The 19,918-nt window shown below is 45.1% G+C and overlaps 2 protein-coding genes across 8 annotated transcripts in view; one reads left to right on the forward strand and one right to left on the reverse strand.

The window, feature by feature from the left end:
* The first annotated feature begins 2,105 nt into the window (after positions 1 to 2,105).
* The window catches only part of Chek2 (checkpoint kinase 2), a 52,036-nt gene continuing 34,223 nt past the window's right edge, over positions 2,106 to 19,918 (forward strand). For 2 of the 4 annotated variants that reach the window (XR_006067423.1, XM_042267766.2), the window contains exon 1: positions 2,106 to 2,241. Coding sequence is in view for 1 of the 4 variants with exons in the window: in XM_042267766.2 (XP_042123700.1) it covers positions 2,141 to 2,241 (101 nt within the window). In the remaining 3 variants the exon portion in view is untranslated. Of the gene's footprint in view, positions 2,242 to 18,405; positions 18,673 to 19,918 lie in introns of those variants that run through there. The other 2 variants (XM_042267767.2, XM_006984106.4) reach the window with 2 other exon arrangements.
* Hscb (HscB mitochondrial iron-sulfur cluster cochaperone) lies at positions 4,878 to 18,408 on the reverse strand. 4 transcript variants are annotated; one of them, XM_006984105.4, is made up of 6 exons: positions 18,116 to 18,408; positions 15,488 to 15,584; positions 15,062 to 15,151; positions 13,829 to 13,973; positions 8,181 to 8,228; positions 4,878 to 5,011 (listed from the first exon to the last, which is right to left on the reverse strand). In XM_006984105.4, the coding sequence occupies exons 1-6, from the start codon at positions 18,349 to 18,351 to the stop codon at positions 4,920 to 4,922; spliced, it is 708 nt and encodes a 235-aa protein (XP_006984167.1). In that variant the 5' UTR covers positions 18,352 to 18,408; the 3' UTR covers positions 4,878 to 4,919. The 4 variants fall into 4 exon arrangements, with proteins under 4 accessions (XP_006984167.1, XP_015858107.1, XP_015858108.1 ...); XM_016002621.3 differs by having other exon boundaries at positions 13,822 to 13,973; XM_016002622.3 differs by lacking the exons at positions 4,878 to 5,011; positions 8,181 to 8,228 and having other exon boundaries at positions 13,835 to 13,973; positions 15,057 to 15,151.

The following is a 19,918-nucleotide window of genomic DNA, read 5'->3' on the forward strand; positions in this document are numbered from 1 at the left end:
GATTTCTGTGAGTTCAAGGCCACATTGAAAACAGCCAGGCATGGTGACTCACGCCTTTAATCCCAGAGAGTGATGGCAGAAAGATATATAAGGTGTGAAAACCAGGAACTAGAAGCTTTTATCTGGTTAGGCTTCAGGCTTTCGAGCAGCAGTTCTGCTGAGAGCCATTGGGATGAGGATACAGAAGCTTCCAGTCTGAGGAAACAAGACCAGCTGAGGAACTATTGAGGTGAGGAAGCTGTGGCTTGTTCTGCTTCTCTGATCTTCCAGCATTCATCCCAATAACTGGCTGCAGGTTTGATTTTATTAATAAGACCTGTTAAGATTCCTGCTGCAAGGTTTCCTCCCCCATCACCATTAATTGTTCACTTCAGGTCTATCTGATTACCTCATTGACCAACAGTCCCATAAGCCTTAGACTGAATTTGTTAGTTGTTACTTAAGATAAATAGTGTAAGCTGGGCATGGTGTTGTATGCCTTTAACTCCAGCACTGGGGAGGCAGAGCAGGTGGATCTCTGAGTTTGAGGCCAGCCTGGTCTACAGAGTGAGTTCTAGGACAGCTAGGGCTACACAGAGAGACCCTGTCTCCAAAACCAAACAAAGAAACAAACAAACAAGCTCTATGAGCCTGACAGTTTCTGATACATTAGCCTTCTTAACAGGCTCTGTAGGAACAAGTCATTGTGAAGTAAGAAGGAAGCACATTCTGTCCTTTGAAAAACGTACACAGCAAGCAAGTGGTGACCATTTTTCTGTATATGACTTCGCGAGAGCACTAGGTCTCTCATGTCTTGGATGCTTCTCTAAGAGTGACTGTGTGTAATTAGTCATTCCTATTCCACCACCATGTTGTGTCCACTTCAGGTAAAGAGGCCCACAGGACCATTTCATTAAGTAACATTATGTCTCACAAACCGTGTTATTTCCAGTCCTAAAAAGAAAACAAGCAGCAGAAGCCTAAACACCAAGACCCAATAGTTTCTGAGACATTTGGCTTCTTAACGGGTATCTTAGAAAGAGGTTACTGTGAAAACCTATAAGGAAAGAGTATTCTTTCCTTAAAATGAAAAGACTTAGAAAGCAAGTGACTAGCTTTCCTTGTGTGATTTCTTAAAATATCAATATTTCTTAAAATATTTCTTAAAAATATTAAGTTTCAAGGATCTCTTGCAGGTATCTCTCATAAAGTGATTGTGTTATAAGCAGTGATGTATCACTAGACACTGTTACAGAATGTAAAAAGACTTATGTGACCATTCCAATAACACTTCAAGAAACCAGAGAGTGATTGAGTATTGGCAGTCTTGAGAAATGAGTCATTAAAATTCACAAATATTTTCTGGGAAGTTAGATTTTTTTTTTTTTTTTTTTTTTTGAGACAGGGTTTCTCTATGTAGCTCTGCCAGTCCTGGAACTCACTCTTTCCTCAAACCTGGAAATCTACCTGCCTCTGTCATCCGAGTACTGGGATTAAAGGCACCACTGCCCGGCCTTAGATGACTTCTTGAGCAAAGACCATCTCAAAGACTTTGTGGTTGGAGCTCTAAGGTGCTCTGTTTTCTAAGTAGTCATACTACCCTGTCAGGATGCATTGTTCAATACAGAGTCCTTTGTGGCCTCCTCATTAAGGACACTCCCAGAAGCCTGAGAGTGACTGTGTTAGTTCCCGTAACCATGAGAAAACAAGGTGAGGAAAGCCATAACAGCTAGTACAAATAGACACTTGCCAACTTAACAGATATCACAGGAGCCAGGTGGTGGTGGTGGCGATGGCATATGCCTTTAATCCACTCGGGAGGCAGAGGCAGGTGGATCTCTGAGTCTGAGGCCAGCCTGATTTACAGAGTGAGTTCTAGGATAGCCAGGGCTACACAGAGAAACCCTGTCTTGAAAAAAAGAAAGGTTATGGTCTAACAGTGAAGTATTTGTGTGTCATGTTGACAAGGGGTCAGTTGCGTTAGTTTGTCAATGTCACAAGCTGGGAAGAGGACACCTCAATTGAGAAATTGCTCCAGCAGGCAAGCCTGTGAGGCATTCTTTTGATTAATGATTGATGTGGGAGGACCCAGCACACTGTGGACAGTGACACCCATAGGCAAGTGGGTCTGGGTTGTATAAGAAAGTAGGCTGAGACAGCCATGAATATCAAGCCAGTAATCAGAGTCCCTCCACGGCCCTTGCTTCAGCTCCTGCCTCAGGGTTCCTGCTCTGATTTTCCTCCGTGGCAGACTATGGAAGGGTAAGACAAAAAAACAAAACCCCTTCCCCTCCCAAACTGCGTTTTCTTACGGTGTTTATTACAGCAACAGATAGCAGACTAGGACACTCAGTGATCTTAAAAGCTGTTTCAGAAACAACGCCTCTGTAGTTTGTGCCCTAAATCAGGAATGAGCAGCCTTTCCAGCTAATGGAATGGGGTAAAGTGAGGATTTCTCTCAGGCCCCTCCAGAGCTGTCAGTGCTTATCCGATTTCTTTTTGTGGACAGACTGGTTTGGTGCGGATCCTTGTTCTGAAGGAGGAATGAGAATTGTCTTCTCAAGTATTTTAACCGCCTTTCTTCTCCATTGTTGCAGAAGCATTCAACTTAATCAGCACATTTGCTTGCATGGTAATTATTTGCTTAAACGGCTCCTGGTGTGTTCAGACAAGTAACTGACTTTTTTTTTTTTTTGGAAACTGTGAGGCAGGTAGAGCCAGTACTGATACACCCAAAGATCTTCAGGCCACACAGCTGCTGTGATGATCAGTAGATCCTGTTAACTAAGTAAACCTGTGTATGAGGAACTTCAAATCTCCCATTTTTTTAGACAAGGTCAAAGTGCTGCATCATAGTGACTTGTTTCTGGAGAATTGGTTCAGGCATGATTTGTCTGTGTGTGTTCATGTGGTATGTGTGTGGCACATCTGCGTATGCAAGTGTGTGACTGTACATGCACAGGAGGAGGGCAGAGTGGGAGATCAGATCAGGTGTTGTCTGTTGGTCCTTGCATCATGGATGCCTTAACTAAATGGTAATTCCTGTCTGAGTACCATTAAGCTGACGGTTATTAGATCCCAATATAAACAGGTACCCATCACAGAGTCAAGAATTTGACTCAGGATACAACTCAAGGGGGGAATGTGAGAGCCAAAGTTCCATTTTAAGTTTCAATTACTATGCCCAAGAGATCCATGAAGCAAAAATGCCTCTGATCTGCAAGGCCCTTGCCCAAGGCAGACAAGACAGTTCCTGAAATGCTGGAGGCTATTGCTTTGGGAGATAGCAAGCCACATGTTTTCACTCCCCTAAACAAGGTTTTTGACACATCTACACCAGACGTGCTTGATCACATGTAGGCGGGAGGTTCACAGGCAGGATGTACGCTTGCCCGATTGGAAATACTTAAGCCACTGCAAGCATGACTTGGGGCCATTTGCTGGAAACCTAGAGATGGACCTGGTCTAGGCTCATCCACCTAGCCAGTATTTAATTAAAGCTTGCTTTAGATTTGGCTTTAAACTGTGGTAGTGGTCTTATTCTGGATTGGTGGGATTAACTAGAGTTCTCTACCTTATTGCTTTGGCACACAAAGGCCCTGCTGTGAGTGGCTGTCCAAGCCAAACAACCATCTGGGGGAGTTCAGTAGTGATCCCTCGCAAACAATCAGGCCACCTGGGCTGACTGATGTTACACATATACACACATACACACACACAGACACACACACAAGCACTCATGAATGCAAGAGACTCTCACCTGAGTATCTGCTCCCTACAACCTGACAACGCTGCAGGTGGCCGGGTGGAGAGACTAGAGTGTGTGTATGTATGTATGTATGTGTGTGTGTATATGTATATATGTATGCATGTATAGTCTATATGTGTGTGTGTGTATGTATATATGTATGCATGTGTAGTCTATATGCATACCAGGGAAGACTAGAGCAGAGGCTCAATCTGTGTAGCGACAGGCAGAAGCCCTCATCCCTGTTGGGTATGGCTTTCCAGCTGTTGGAGGAAGAACCCAATAAATAGCTTGGTCCTGCAGAGTGAAGTTGTGGCTGTCAAGCAGAGGCTAGAAAGTCCACGGCTAACCTTTGCCTACCTCTGTTTCATAAATACTCTCTCTGTAATCATCTGAGCACCTCCCTGGCCACCTGGCTGCTTGTGCTATGACGGCAGAACCCAGCAGTTACTACAGAACCACTATAGTCCATTAAGCCAAACCGAAGTTCACCCTAGGGAACCCTGAGTTTCCTGGAGTTACTTACAGATCAGGGGTGACCCTGAAGCAGTGCACAGGAAGGTCAGCACCCAGCACGGAGGATGACTCCCTAATAGTTATGTAGATGGACCCCTCTTCCCTTCCTTCAGTTATCCCCACCTCTATGCTCTAGCCCCTCCCAAGACCTGGAGGCCATATGCAGTTAGGGCAGAATTGCATGTAATTGGCTGGAGGAATACCTGGATACTAGGGAATGTCCACAGCTAATAAGCTGAGCTGTGGTGATCTTTTCCAAGCAGGCACAGTTGAACTCTTGAAGATGGTGTCTATCTGGGTGAGAGGATAGACAGTAGAGATCTATCAGGTGGGCCTCCTCTTCACCCTCTCATCCGCTGGCCTAGGCTGGGTGCTCGATGACTCACATATCTAATGAATAACTGAGCGCCCACATTCTGACACTATGCACTTTGCCAGCCATTAGTATCTGAGCCATAAACTAAACCAAAATGACATAAATGGCTAAAGTCTATCCATTCTCTTTGCCTCTTTCCCTCACTTTCTGTGGTGATGAGGATCAAATCCAGGGCTTTCCATGTACTAGGCAAGCGCTCTCTACCTTAAGGTATGCCACGGCCCCCAGATCTATTTCCAATAAGCAGAAGCCAGAAAAGAAATATATAGAAAGTTTATTTTTAAAACTTTAAATTAGCAACTAGAGGGGACTCTTGCTTAACTTGATCTTTTCTTCTATGTTTGAAAAGTATTTCATCTTTGTTAGAATTTCCTTGGCTTTTTCAAAATCACCTGAAATAAACAAGAGACAAGGACATCAGGCAACAATAAAACCAACTCTGGCATCTCAGGCAGCCAGATCAAATGGCCCAAAGGCTGACGGCTTCACTTGAGGGTGAGCACACCCTATATCAACATTTGCCAAAGTCTAGAGATATTTTTGTCTGCCATAACCAGGGAAGTAGAAGTGAGATCTAGCTGGGCAGTGGTGGCACACACCTTTAATCCCAGCGCTTGGGAGGCAGAGCCAGGTGGATCCCTGTGAGTTTGAGGCCAGCCTGGTCTACAGAGCGAGATCCAGGACAGGCACCAAAACTACACAGAGAAACCCTGTCTCGAAAAACCAAAAAAAGGCAGATACGCTGTGAATGATCTTACCTCCTCCAGTAAAAATATTATTTCACGCCGGGCGGTGGTGGCGCACGCCTTTAATCCCAGCACTTGGGAGGCAGAGCCAGGCGGATCTCTGTGAGTTCGAGGCCAGCCTGGGCTACCAAGTGAGTTCCAGGAAAGGCGCAAAGCTACACAGAGAAACCCTGTCTCGAAAAACCGAAAAAAAAAAAAAAAAAAAAAAAAGAAAAAAAAAAATATTATTTCACTCAGAATGTCAGCAAGGTTGCGAAACCCCAACTTAGACAAATACAAATCAGTATAATATACACTAAAGTGAAGGTCTTTTGTAGCCAACCCTGGGAACAGTTAATGTTAAAACAATAAATAAGGGGGCCGGGGGATAGTGCGGTGTAAGGTGCCCACCCGCCAGCAGGAGGGTGTTTGCTGCCTGCTGAAGCAAGCTGATAGGCTTGAAGAAAAGAATTAATTAAAAAATGATACACTAGTGTATAGAAAATATGGAGGATTGTTATGGAATATTTTTTTAAGATGTATTATATTTGTTTATGTTGTGGAATATTTGTTTAATGATGCAAAGATATGTTGCATTTTTTCTTTTTCTTTTTTTTGGTTTTTCAAGACAGGGTTTCTCTGTGTTCTCTGGCTCTCCTGGAACTCGCTTTATAGACCAGGCTGGCCTTGAACTCACAGAAATCCGCCTGCCTCTGCCTCTTGAGCGCTGGGAGTAAAGGTGTGCACCACCACTGCCTGGCTGTGTTGCATTCTTTTATGCTGTATTTGTTTAACTCTTGTGAAGCTGTGCTACTGTGCCTGTCTAGAACACCTGAGTGGTCTAATAACGAACTGAACGGCCAATGAGGCAGGAGAAAGGATAGGTGGGGCTGGTGGGCAGAGAGAATAAACAGAAGGAGAACTCTGGGAAAAGCAGCTCTAGGAGCAAGAAAGAGGAGAGGACTCCAGGGGCTGGCTACCCAGCCACACAGCAAGCCATGGAGTAAGAAGTAAAGAAAGGTAAAAGCCCAGAGGCAAAAGACAGATGGGGTAATTTAAATTAAGAAGAGCTGGCTAGAAATAACCAAAGCTAAGGCCAGGCATTCCTAAGGAAGAATAAGTCTCTGTGTGTGATTATTTGGGAGCTGTGTGGTGGGTCCCCCAAAGAGCCAAAAGAGCAAAAGAGTAAACAACAACAACAACAACAACAAATAATAATAGGGATCTATCAATAAGTTTGCTTTGAGTAGTGTGAACGATCTTTGGGGGTCAAATGACCCTTTCACAGGGGTCACCTAAGATCATCGGAAATATCAGATATTTACATTATGATTCATAACAGTAGAAAAATTACAGATATGAAGTAGCAACGAAAATAATTTCATGGCAGGGTGGTGTTGGTGCAGGCCTTTAATCCTAGCATTCAGGAGGTATAGGCAGGCAGATCTCTGAGAGTCTGAGGCCAGACTGAAAAACAAAAAAAGAAAATTATAGATAGGAGTCACAACCACATGAGGAACTGTATTAAAGGGTTGCAGCATTAGGAAGGTTGAGAACCTCTGGCTTAGAGGATATTAAGATACACAGAAGCAAACTTTCCACTGTCTCCCCTACCAGACCATTGTTAAGGCCCCATCTAGCCTTTAATCGCAGCACTCAGGAGGCAGTAGCAGGCAGATCTTCAGAGAGAATTCCAAGTCAGCCAGGGTTATGGAGAGAGATACTGTCTCAACAAACAAACACAGGGCACTGGAGAGATGGCTCGGTGGATAAGAGCACTGACTGCTCTTCCAGAGGACTCGGGTTTGATTCCCAGCACCCAGATGGCAGCTCACAACTGTCTGTAACTCCAAGTTGTGACACCCTCACACAGACGTACATGCAGGCAAAACACCAATGCACACAGAATAAAAATAAAACAAGCAAACAGCAACAAAACCCCCAACCCCTATGTGCATGCTGGCTCACAGGTTTTGGATTTCTACTTTCTCTGCAATCTTTTGTTGCTCACAGGTCACTCTCTCCCTCATTGTCACCCAAGTTTTCTTTTTCGTAAGAGATGTGAATTTATTAGAAATGTGAAATTATCTAACATTTATTGAAGGGAGGGGGACTCTCTATAAACTCTCTGACCCTGAGAGAAAGCCTCAATGTTTATGTTTTATAAACATTGTTTTACATGTAATAAAGTCCAAGAGCTGGAGAGATGGCTCGGCTGTTAAGAGCACTTGCAGAGGAGCTGGGTTCAATTCCCAGTACCCACCTGGTAGGCAACAACTGCCTGTAACTCCAGTTCCAGGGAATCCAGAGCACCAGGCACACATATGGCACACATTCATACATGCATACCTATAGGCAAAACACTTATATACATAAAATAAATTTTAAAAAATTAAAAAAAAAGATTTATATTTATTATGTATATAGTGTTCTGTCTGCATGATAGTCTGCCTGCCAGAAGAGGGCACCAGATCTCATTATAGATGGTTGTGAGCTGCCAGGTAACCATGGGAATTGAACTCAGGACCTCTGGAAGAACAGTCAATGCTCTTAACCTCTGAGCCGTCTCTCCAGCCCAATAAAAAAATTTCAAGTGAAGAAAAACAAATTAAAGTTAATAAATCAAATTTAAAATGCCCAGTGAGGTGGCCAGTGGGTAAAGGCCCTGACTTGCTGCTGAAGCCCACAGCTTGACTTTGATCCCAGGAGACCACATTGTAGAAGAGAACTTACTCTTCAAAGTAGTCCTTTGATCTTTTCATGCATACCCCCACACACACATAATGTATACATGCAACATAAATGTAATAGGAATTTTTAAGAAGGAATTAAATACCTTGTTCAAAAGCTCTGTTTATGCTGTCAGTAAATTCTTTCTGTTTAGCTGAAAAAAGAAAATAATTATTTAAAAATTTCCATTTAAATAAACTTACAATAAAGCCAGGTGGTGGTGGAGCATGCTTATAATCCCAGCACTTGGGTGGCAGAGGCAGGTGGATCTCTGTGAGTTCGAGGCCAGCCTGGTCTACAAAGTAAGTTCCAGGACAGCCAGAGCTGTTACACAGACAAACCTTGTCTTGAAATGCACCCCACCCCACCCCCCAAAAAGAGAAAGGGGAATAAAAGCAGACTTATAACATGAAGGCAACACTTTGTGACCATGCCGATTCATACACAAGATGGACTTGGGTTCAAGGTTTTACCTTTGTCTTCTTGTGCTGCTGAGGACTGGACCAAGGCCTCAGGCATGCTGTGCAAAGTCTGTACTACTGAGCACACTCTGTCCCTGCATTCTTGACACAGGGCTTCATTGTCTTGGCCAGGCTAACCTTGAACTCACTATTCTCCTGTCTCTCCCTCTTGACTGCTGGGATTATGGTATGTGCCACCACACCTGTCTAGCAGTTCTTGTTAAATGCAGTACTGACAGGCCCTATGGACATTTTGATTTTCAATAAGGAAGGTCTGGAGGCAAATGCCAAGGCTTATAAAGTGGCTATGGAATCACACAAGAAAAAAAAAAAAAAAAAAAAAGAAGGGAGAGATCCCCATAGTCTGGATGTCCCTCAAGAGGTCTGGATGTTAAGAGCTTGGCTGGAGACTGGTTTTGCTAACAGAAGTGGGTGGACAATTCAGGAGGCAGGGCCTCGTGGGAGGAGGTTAGGGCATCAGAGGCACGTCCTGGAAAGGGGTCCTGGGACCCAGGCGCTGCTGTTTCTCTCCTTTGGCTAGCTGCCATAATGTTCCTGCCTCAGCCCCAGGAGCAACTGGGCCAATTCACCATGGCCTTGACCGCTAAACTGTGAGTCAGAAGAAACCTTTTCATTTCAGGCGTTGTGTCACCGTGATGGAAAGACCACCGCCACAGGAATCGGGGTGTGCTGTGACCATCTCGGCATTTATTAACATTCGTTACCAAGGGTTTTAGGCAACCACTTGCAAATTATATAGCCGTCCGGGAAAATGAAATCATTTCCATTACATTATATCTTAGAAGAGAAAAAACGCCAAATGCAGAGCAGTCACAACCACCTCATTTGCCGGTTGTGTCTCATCAGAAAATGAGGGATTTTACAAGTATGCCTTCAGATCTAACTATATTTATTTGGAATCTTTAAAACATTTCAAATAAATTGTATCTCTAAGTTAGGCAATGACAGGTATGGAATTCTCCCTTAGGCACAGGGCTGGTGAGTGCAGGAGCTGGGAACTGAATCCCAGGGGAAGAAATTTAGGAATTGATCCAAAGGACAGTAAGTTACCCATACAAACCCAGCATCTACTATGTTGTTAGAAGTGTTTCACATACTTAACTTAATCCTTACTGATACTGAACTAATGCTCTCCATTTCACAGCTGAAGGAACTGAGGCTCATATACCTGAAGCCAGTGTTTTAGGGTCACACAGAAAATCAACAGCAGTGCTGAGACTGATCCTCACTCTGGAGCTTTATGTGAAGGAACTCCAGCCCAGATGATGCCTGAAGCTCCTGGAGGATTGTAGCCCCACTTCTGCCTGCACGCCCCACCCCCACCACCTCCCTCCCCTCTGGGCCACCCAGCCCTGACGCTGTGATCGTCTCCATCTGACAGGTTGCTCAGCACGTCTATTTACTATTGCGACTTAGTTAACAGCCATTAGCTGGGTCCCTGTCATGCTGAGGGTGCTTTTCTGAGAGGGAGGCAAAGAACAGTCACAAGTTACGCCTCTGTAGAGAGCCAGTCTGGAAGGTCCACACTGCTGACCTTCCAGACAGCAGTAAAGTGACCGCAGTGGCCAAGGGCAGAGACGGAGAGGAGTTAATATGGATGGGATGAGAAAGAGGAGAGATACGGGCCGCATCAACAGCGCTCACGAAGGCCTGGGGTAGAAGGGTGCCTGTGACTGATGAGGAACTGGAAACTGCCAATGTGTCTACAGTGAGATGGTAAAATGAGAAGCAGAGGGCAGAGCATGCAGGGCCTTGTCAGCTATGTTGAAATGTTTGGTTTCAAACCCAAGAGCAGGGAAAATCCATTTACAAGTTTTTAGACAAGGCTTTGAACAGAGAGGAGATTTAGGTTTCAAAACCACCTCATCGTGACAGGGCAGATATATTCTAGGTTGGCTTCCAGGTACAGACAACCACAGTCTGCAGCTGCTGTGGTTGGTTAGAAGTGAGAGGAGGAGATTGCTGGTAGTGAAGAGATTGGTAGATGGAGCTGAGACATGTTTAGGTATATTCTTTTTTTTTTTTTAAATAAAAATTAATTTATTTACATGTGTTTGTAGCAGGAGGGATGTGTGCATGCCATGGTATGAAAGTGGAGATCAGAAGACCATGTGATTCTGGGGGAATCAAACTCAGGTTGTCAGACTTGGTAGCAAGCACCTAAACCACTGAGCAATCCTGCCGGCTTTAGGTCTATCCTTTAAAGAAAATATTGCTTTTTTTCTTTACTTCTTTATGTGTATGTTTGTGTGCCTGTATGAGTGCATCACACGTGTGTTCCAGAATCCATGGAGACCAGAAAATGGCATCTAGAACTCCAGTAAAGGATGGCTGTTAGCCACTGTGGGTGCTGGGTACTGAACCTGGTCCTCTCCAAGAGCAGCCAATGTTCTTACCTGCTGAGCCATCTCTCCAGCCCACCCTAGGTCCATTCTTTAGACTTGCCAATGTACTGACTGGGAGTGCACAGCCGAGGACGTTTTTACCGTTTGTTTTTTGAGACAAGGCTCACATATAGCCCAGGCTTTCCTGGAAACTGCTATGTAGGTGAGGCCAGCCTTGAACTCCTGATTCTTTTGTCTCCATCTTCCAAGAGCTGGGATTACAGGTGTGTACAATTGCATCTAGCATAAGCTTGTTAAAGACAACTTAGTGTCTACCTTTGTTCAGCTGCAGGAATCACGAATGAATTCAGAGAGGGAACGGGGAAAGGCTCATATTTATCCTTTGGTTGGGGCAGACAGGTAAAACTTGTACATTCTATTTGGACATACTGGGTTGGAATACATAAGTTTTTTTTACTTGATATATGCCCAGGCACACATAGTGCTTGATCCATAATAGGCATATTGTAAATATATATATATATATATTTACAATATGTATGTACAGACAATGTTTCCCTGTGTAGCCTTGGCTGTCCTAGAACTCACTCTGTAGACCAGGCTGGCCTTGAACTGATAGAGATTCCCTGCCTCTGTCTCTGAGTGCTGGGATTAAAGGCGTGTGCCACCACTGCCTGGCAATTTTTCTTTAAGTACTTAAGTTTATACCTACATGAGAATCCTGGAGCCTTTTCTGCACAAAATGGTCATTTTTTTCCCCCCTGAGACAGGGTTTCTCTGTGAAGCTTTGGAGCCTGTCCTGGAACTTGCTCTGTAGACCAGGCTGACCTAGACCTCACAGAGATTCTCCTGCCTCTGCCTCCCGAGTGCTGGGATTAAAGGCGTTCCGCACCATTGCCTGGCATGAAATGGTCAATTTTATAGGACAATCTGACCAGGCTGTGATGCCCCTTGTTACTGATGAAGGTATGATTGTGGTTGCGGTAACATTTATAGTTAGTTGAGTGTAAAGTTCACCCTTGTGCTGGCAAGTCTTATGTCAATCTGACACAAGTTAAGAGTCATTTGAGAGGAGGGAACCTCAATTGAGAAAATGCTTCAATAATACTGGGCTGTAGGCAAGCCTATAGGGCATTTTCTTTTTTAGAGATGAATTATTTTTATTTTATGTGCATTGGTGTTTTGCCTGTACGTGTCTGTGTGAGGGTGTCGGATCCCTGGAACTGGAGTTATAGACAGTTATGAGTCGCCACGCGGGGGCTGGGAACTGAATCTCGGGAGAAAAGCAGTTAGTGCTCTTAATTGTTGAGCCATTTCTCCAGCCCCAGAGTATTTTTCTGATTAATGACTGATGTGGGAGGGCCTAGCCCACTGTGGGTGGTGGCATTCCTGGGCAGGTGGGGTCCAGCCTGAACACAGGGGGAGGTGATGGGTCTTATGGCAGCTTGATGTGCCATGCTTTGCTGATGCCCATGGGAGGCCCGACCCTGTCTGAGCAAATACAGGAGGAGTGGATTGAGGTTGGGGCAGAGGGGAGGTGGAAGGAGGGAGAGGGAGGAGAGGCTTTGGTGGGGATGTAAAATAAATAAATAAAAGGAAATCAAGTTGAGCAAGCCAGAGACAGCAAGCCAGTTAGCAGTATTTCTATATGGTTTCTGCTTCAGTTCCTACCTTCTGGTTCCTGGCCTGACCTCCCTCAGTGACGGACTGTTACTTTGAAGTATAAGTATTAATTTCAGTAAACTATAAACCTTTTCCTCTCCAAGTTGCTTTTGGTCATGGTGTTTTATCACAGCAATAGAAACCCTAACTATGATAACCCTCAACATTGTGAGAGGGTCTCATTCAACTAAGTAAGGTCATTATGTGCAAATAAGAGGGATTCAAAGAAAGGAATTCTGCTTGAATGCCGTAACCCAGAAGAGCAGAGCGATACACCTGTAATTGCAGCAGTGAGGGGTGGAGGCAAGAGAATCAGTTCAAAGTCGTCCTAAGTTTCATAGTGAGTTTAAGGCCAACCTAGGACACATGAGCCTCTCCAGAAGGAAAACAAACAAAAACATAACAAATCCTGTAACATAGAGGGTGGGTATGCTCAGTGGTTGAGTACTTACTTAGCAGGTGTAAGTCCTTGGTTTAGACCTAGCACCCACACAAAACATACTCAGGACTGTGACATAAAAATCCAACTTGAGTTTTTAGCCTGATGTCCTGCCCTACAGACTGTGTGTGTGTGTGTGTGTGTGTGTGTGTGTGTGTGTGTGTGTGTATGCAACATGTGTTTGCAGGTGCACATGCATCAGTGTGTATGTGTGTTCACTCGTATGTGTCAAGGCTGGAAGCCATTTGTGTGTCACTCCTCAGGCACCATTCACCTTTTTTTATTTTAAAAATTATATTTACTTAGTGAGTGAGTGAGTGAGAGAGAGAGAGAGAGAGAGAGAGAGAGAGAGAGAGAGAGAACCACAGCATCTGTGTGAAGTCAGAGACTACTTGTGGGAATTGTGCGGACTGAAACTGAGTCCTCACGGTTGTGCACACAAACACCTCACTGTCCCAGGTCTGGCCTGCAGTTTCTGGGTTAGCCTCCACACACACATTTCGGCCAATTTTATGAAATAAACAGACCTATACTCTATTGGTTTTCTAGAGAACCTTGATTGATACACTATGGAATGAAATGAAAAATAAAGCAGGTGGGACCAGAAGGTCAGGGTTTCAGTGCTGGCCGGGCTACAGATCTCTGTGTGATCAGAGGCATTTCTGCCAATGTCGGAGGCTCATTTTCCTCACTAGAGATGACCGGGAAACACAGAACTCCCTGGATGACGATGAGGGCCAACAAATGTTTTTTGACCCATTTCCCCTAACCTAGTCATGTGCTCCTAAGAACAATGAAGGGTACTTGTGAGAATCTCACCTATTACCTCTGACCGTGGACTCTATCTCTTCCATGGCAGCCTCACTTTGAGCCTCTGCGATTTTCTCATTGATTTCCATTATTTCCACAAGGAACCGACTGTCTGTTCCATAATCGGTCCCTTCGGGGATTTCTATTCCTTGGAGCTTTAGCTATTAGGGAGAAGAACAAGAAAAATGAAACAGATCAGGGTCATGTTTGGAATACACTGATGCTCATGGGAGAAAATGTGAACACTGCTTGGAGAGGGAGCCCAGAGCCTAGTACAGGCTAAATAAGCACTCTACCACTGAGTCACATGTGCAGTCTGAAAAACTGGAGCTTTCCTGGTAATAAAGAAAGTATGGACTGAGATAAGAGTGCTGGTACAGGACCTCACTCACTCTGTGCCCTCTGTAGTTGGACCTTGGATTGTCATACCTCTGCTCAGCTGTTAAAATGTTTTTAAACATTCTATTCAATTCTAAAATTGCCCAGATGTTCTTGCAAAAACCTCCCCAAGTACTCTTACCATCATCAGATTTATAGAAAATAGTTAAAACAATGCAACCGGGGAAGTTAAGATGTACAAAAGGACCCAGGCCTGGTGGTGCAGCTGTATCCCAAGAGGCCAGGGCAGAGAGATCACAGGTCAAGTGCAGCCTGGGCAGCTGAGTGAGACCCTGTTTCAAAAAGTAACAAGGTAGCTGGGGATATAGTTCGGTGGATTCAAAACCAAGCACCCTGCTCCCCGCAAAACAACAACAAAACCCAAAACCCCAAAAAGAAAACCAAAACCAACCCCCCACAAAAAAAAATCCAAAACCCAACCAACCAACCAACCAAACAACAACAAACAAAATACAGCTCCCCCTCCCCCAACAAAGCAAAGAAAAACCCAGTAATTATCAGACAGGAGCTCAGTGGCAGAGAACTTACTTAGTTAGCATGAGGCATAGGTTCAATGCCCAGTACTGAAGAAAAAAAAAAATTACAGAGGAGCTGGACGTGGGTGAGGTGAAGCAAGAGAATTAGTATCCTAAAGCCAGCCTGAGCTAGACAGTGAGATCCTGTCTCAAAAGACACAGAAACCAGCAAAATAGACTTACAAAGAATACTACAAAAATGATACTTGTATAGAATCTTTTTCTCTCTTTTCTCTTCTGTCGTACTTTTGAGGCTACATATCATCAGCCTCCTGGACTAGGCCAGGTCTCATACAGAAGAAGTCACTTACAGATGGGTTGGGAAATCACCTTACAAGGTATAGTCCCCTGCTCAGGGGAGCCTGAAGAGTCTTATAGGCATCATTCACCAGGGTCGAATGCTTCTCTGAGAAGAGTTTCTCAGTCTGTTCACAGAGATAAAAAGAGTTTTATTACCACAAGAACCAGTCCTCTTTGATTCCCAAACTTCTGTACTACGGTGATCGGGCAGGGATTTAAGGAGTACAGCTGAAGTTAGAACCTGCCATTGGATGAGTAGTCTGCATTTTCAACGGATGGGTTTCCGGTTATCCAGGAAGTCAGATAAAAGCTGTGAGGAAATGGCATCTCTGGGGCCTGGCTGTCTAGGGGCCGGCTGCTGCCACAGGGTGGAGCTAGCAGCTCAACGCTTTCCAGATCAACACCACCACCCACCCAGTTGCGCACATATGTGGGGAATATTAGGGGTGGTCAGTGAATACCTGAGACTTTTGGCTGAAGAAATCTGGGTGGACGAGACGTTGTAGTTGCTGGTACCTGTGCTGAAGCTTCAAGACGTCAACCCTGAAGGATCGGTGGCTGAAAGAAACTAGATGTTATTCATGCACAGTATTTAGAGTTATTTACTGTGGTCTGGGTCTGCTCTTGGTGAAGACGTCATAAGCATTAACAAAGGTTATTTTTTTAAGACGTGGTAGCTGTAATGAAGGAAAATAGAACAGAAACAGAATAGGTAACATGGGTATGACATTTAAGAGACTTGAATGGTGCTACTACCAAATGACCAAAGATCAGAAAAGGGACATGAGCGGAGAGATGTGTAAGTGCAGAGACCCTGAAGTGACAGGAAGATTAATAGCTTGACAAATTGACTGATGAAAATGTGTCCCAGAGTTAAGAGCACTTGCCCAACCTGCATGTCCCTTTATTCCCCCACCGCCCAGTTAAAAACTGGATCTAGTGTCTCCTGCATGCTGGGCAAGGACTTCAGCACTAAGTCACTCCCTTCCCTCCTTCACCCACCAGACCTCTTTTTACTTTTTATTTTGAGACAGTTTCTTAACTAAGGTAACCAAGTTGACTTTGAAGTCACTCTATAGGTCAGTAGGCCTTGACTTAAAAAACCGACTTTTGTCTCCCTGATCAATCAGATTACAGGTCTGTTACCAGGCCTAGAGCCTTGACATTAAAGAAAAAAAAAAGGAGCACTTATGTATCCCAGGTTGGCCTTAAACTTGCTATAACAGCTAAGAGAAACATACAACTCTGGATCTTCCCACCTTTTCCCCTCAAGTGCTAGGATTACAGACATATTACAATAAATCCAGTTTACCAGCTTAATAAAAAAAAAAAAAAAAAAAAAGAAGGTTGAGTTGAGTGTTGCTGAGGGTTGAAAATTTTAATCCTTCTTCTTCAGCTTCCCGAGTAGTTGGAATTACAGGTAGAGGCTACCACACTGAGCCATTAATATCTAGAAACAGGTCTTTTTTTTTTTTTAAGCATAGTATTGGAATTCGAACCCAGATTCTTGCTAATGCAAAGCAAGCGTTGTATCACTGAGCCAATGCAAGGATTGAGCACTTACTTTCTTTTGGGGGGAGTGGTAATGTTGGGGGAGTCAGACTGTGACTCTGTGTAGCCCAGACGGTAGGATTCTCTTGCTTCTGGCTGCAGGGCTGGGATCACAGGTGTGCACCACACATGGCCCTCCCCCTTTAATCTAATCTTTATTAGTTCAGCTCTGCTCACACTTCTGTACCAATCTCCAGAAGAGAAGGCAGGAGGAAACAAACCATGCCAAACATTTCTTGGCCTCTCTCCCTCAGATCTTGAGCCTGAATTAAAATTTTGGTTTTTCAAACGGGGCTCCAACTTGTGACCTTTCTTCTCCTTTCATCCCGGAATACTGGGATTCCTGACATATGCCACCACCCTTGGTTTATTTTATTTTTTTGAGCAGTTTCTCTGTGTAGCCCTGGCTGTCCTGGATCTCGGCTTTGTAGACCAGGTTGGCTGGAACTCACAGAGCCTCTGCTTCCTGAGTGCTGGGGTTAAAGGTCACCACTAGGGACCAGTGCTTTGCAGTGCTTTGTTTCATTCCTTTTTGTTTGTTTGTTTGTTTTTTCGAGACAGGGTTTCTCTGTGTAGCTTTGTGCCTTTCCTGGAACTCACTCTGTAGCCCAGGCTTTATTCTTAATTGCTTTCAATTTTTGAGACCTAGTCTCACATAGCCCAGACTCTCATCAAATTTGCTGTATAGCTCAGGTTGCCCTAAAATTTGTAATCCTCCGTCTTACCCTCTGAGTGCTGGGCACACAGGCACTCACCTGGCTTGTTTTATTTTTACTTTCTCCTTTAAAATATTTATATATTTGAGATGAGGTGTTTCCTGTTTTTGTGGCTGGGTTCCAACTGGGGATCCTATCTTAGTCCAGCATGCTTTTAATCCCAGCATTGGGGAGGTAGAGGCAGGTGAATGTATGTGAGTTCTAGGCCGGGAAGGACTACAAGGTGAGGCTATGTTTAAAAAACAAAACAAAACAAAAAACACTCCTCCTTTCTGCTCCTTTCGAGTTTGCAGCCTCCGGACTTCCCTTTTCCAGGAGCCCCGCCCCTCAGGCCTCCCTATACTGTAACCTCGTGCCCGTTTCCTTTTGGTGTTGTTGCCGATGTTTAAAAACAGGGCCTTTGTCAAAGCAGAGGCTAATCCTGAACTGAACCTCCGGCCTCCACTTCCCAAGAGCTTAGAGGCATCTGCAAGTTCACTCCTCTATTTCCTTTAATTCCTCGCCTCCATCCTCAACTTTCCAGTCTGTAACTTGATTCCCTCTTCCTCCCAACTCCTAAAATTTCATTAGGTACTATATTATACAAATGACCTATAGACATTTTTTTTTTAAACTTGTTTTGAATCAGTCTCGATAAGTTGCCTAAACTGGCCTTGAACCGTGGTCCTCTTGTCTCAGTCTTCCAGCTGGTTGGAAATGACAGGCCCGCCGGCTCTGACACAAGTCATGATCGCTAGGGTAAGACTTGCCTAATTCTACTAACTCGGCCAACCGAACTTCCCGGGTCCGCCTCGCCCTCCCATCACTCGGCGCCGCGCGTACCAATTCATGAGGCTGAAGTAGTCCCGAGTCGGGTCAGGAGGCTGCAGGGCGCGGCAGTGTTCGCAGAAGAACCCATCCCCACTCTCCACACCCGCGGCGCTGCCGCCGCAGTTCCAGCACTGCCGCGCATTGCTCTTCCCCGAGGCAGCATTGCTGCTCAGCAGTCTCCTTCCCAGGAACCCGGCCAGTCGCACCTCCCACAAGCAAAGCAAATCCCGGGCCCTGCAGCCCCACATCCGGACAGCCGCCTGCCTGGCCTGGGTCGCCGGACCCAAGGGAGAGGAAGCAAGAGCGACTCGCTGCTGATTGGCTAAGGAGCCGAGGAGGCGGGATCAGCCGCGGGAAACCAGGCTGCCGAGTCCCGTTCTGCATCCTAAACTCCAACTCCCAGCAAGCCTTGAGGCTACGTGTTGCAGCCACCATTTGTGCCTTCTTATTGGTCCTGCCGAGGAGGAAGGCGTTTTGATTGGCCGAGGGTGGAGTTTGTATGGGTAGATTTAGCGCCACACCACTGGCTGCGGCGGTAGGGTGTTTGTGGCTCCAGGTGTTCTTTCGCGGTGAGTCTTAGCGGGAAATTTTTTTTTTTTTGTGTGTGTGTGTGTGTGTGTGTGTGTGTGTGTTTGAGGATTCGAATCGCGTTCTCAGGGTCTCATGCAAGGGGGCCCTCCGCAGCTTCCTCTTTGCTTAGTTGTGTGTGCGAGGGGGCGGCGCTGTGTGCAGGCAACTCTTCCTTTTTTAATCTGCTCTTCGAGGGCAAATTCTCTTTCCGTGATTTAACAAGCTGAAACAGGTCTGGACACATGGGTAGGAAGGCACAGAGTTGGATCCCTCAATGCCAGAGCGAAGTAGTTTCGTAGTGAGTATTATGAATGTTAGTGATCATGCCAGGCCCTTGATTCATTCTTCCCAAATCTTACTGAGAACCCAATCTTCGCTGCTGGGCTCTGCAGGAACTGGAGAGGGTACGTGAGCAAGTGTGTGGGGTAGGGTGGCAAGGAGTGGGTAGGAGGCAACCAGCCACTCGGCTTCTGTGCACGAAGGAAAGGCGGCATAGCGCTGTGTAAATGGCCGATACATTCTATTCATAATCCTGGAATTTTGCTGTGGTCACTTTTTTTTTTTCACTTATCAGTGGGTCCTGCCTTTCTTAGGTGATCATAATATGCCTGTTCCTTTAAAATTTTTTGTTTTTAAGTCATGGCTAAGTCTGAGCAGTGCGCATGGAGGCCAGCAGAGGGCATTGTATTCTCCAAAAGCTGAAGTTACAAGTATTTGTGTGCTCCTGGATGTGGGTGCTGGGAACTGAACTCAAGAGAGCAACATGTGCTTTTCTTTTTTCTTTTTTCTTTTATTTTTTTAGAGATAGGGTTTCTCTGTGTATTTTTGGTGCCTGTCCTGGATCTCGCTCTGTAGCCCAGGCTAGCCTCGAACTCACAGAGATCCGCCTGGCTCTGCCTCCTGAGTGCTGGGATTAAAGGCGTGGGCCACTACAGCCCGGCGACAAGTGCTCTTAACCGCTGCGATGCCTCTCCAGCCCCTTAGCATACCCATTCTTCACTTTGTATGTTTGGTGCTACTGGGCATGGAACCCAGGACTTTGCATTTGTTGGGTAAGGGATCTACCATCTACCATTGAATGATACCCACATTCCTCACTTACTTTTGGGTAAAAAATTATTATTTTTAATTACATTATGTGTGTGGGAGTGTGCACATGTAAGAACAGGTGATTGCAGAGGCCAAGAAGGACTTCAGATCCACTGGAGTTGGCGTTACAGGCAATCTTGAGCTGCCAGACATGGG

The sequence above is a fragment of the Peromyscus maniculatus genome, chromosome 23 (assembly GCF_049852395.1).
Source record: "Peromyscus maniculatus bairdii isolate BWxNUB_F1_BW_parent chromosome 23, HU_Pman_BW_mat_3.1, whole genome shotgun sequence".
NCBI lineage: Eukaryota > Metazoa > Chordata > Mammalia > Rodentia > Cricetidae > Peromyscus > Peromyscus maniculatus.

Excerpts from the sequence above, each read along its gene's own strand:
- Hscb (XM_006984105.4), bottom strand. The coding sequence starts at position 18,351 with ATGTGGGGCTGCAGGGCCCGGGATTTGCTTTGCTTGTGGGAGGTGCGA. Across the intron at positions 13,974-15,061 it reads TGAGCAGGGGACTATACCTT|CTAAAGCTCCAAGGAATAGA; the intron begins GTAAGGTGATTT and ends TCTCCCTAATAG. Across the intron at positions 8,229-13,828 it reads GATAGAGTCCACGGTCAGAG|CTAAACAGAAAGAATTTACT; the intron begins GTAATAGGTGAG and ends TTCTTTTTTCAG.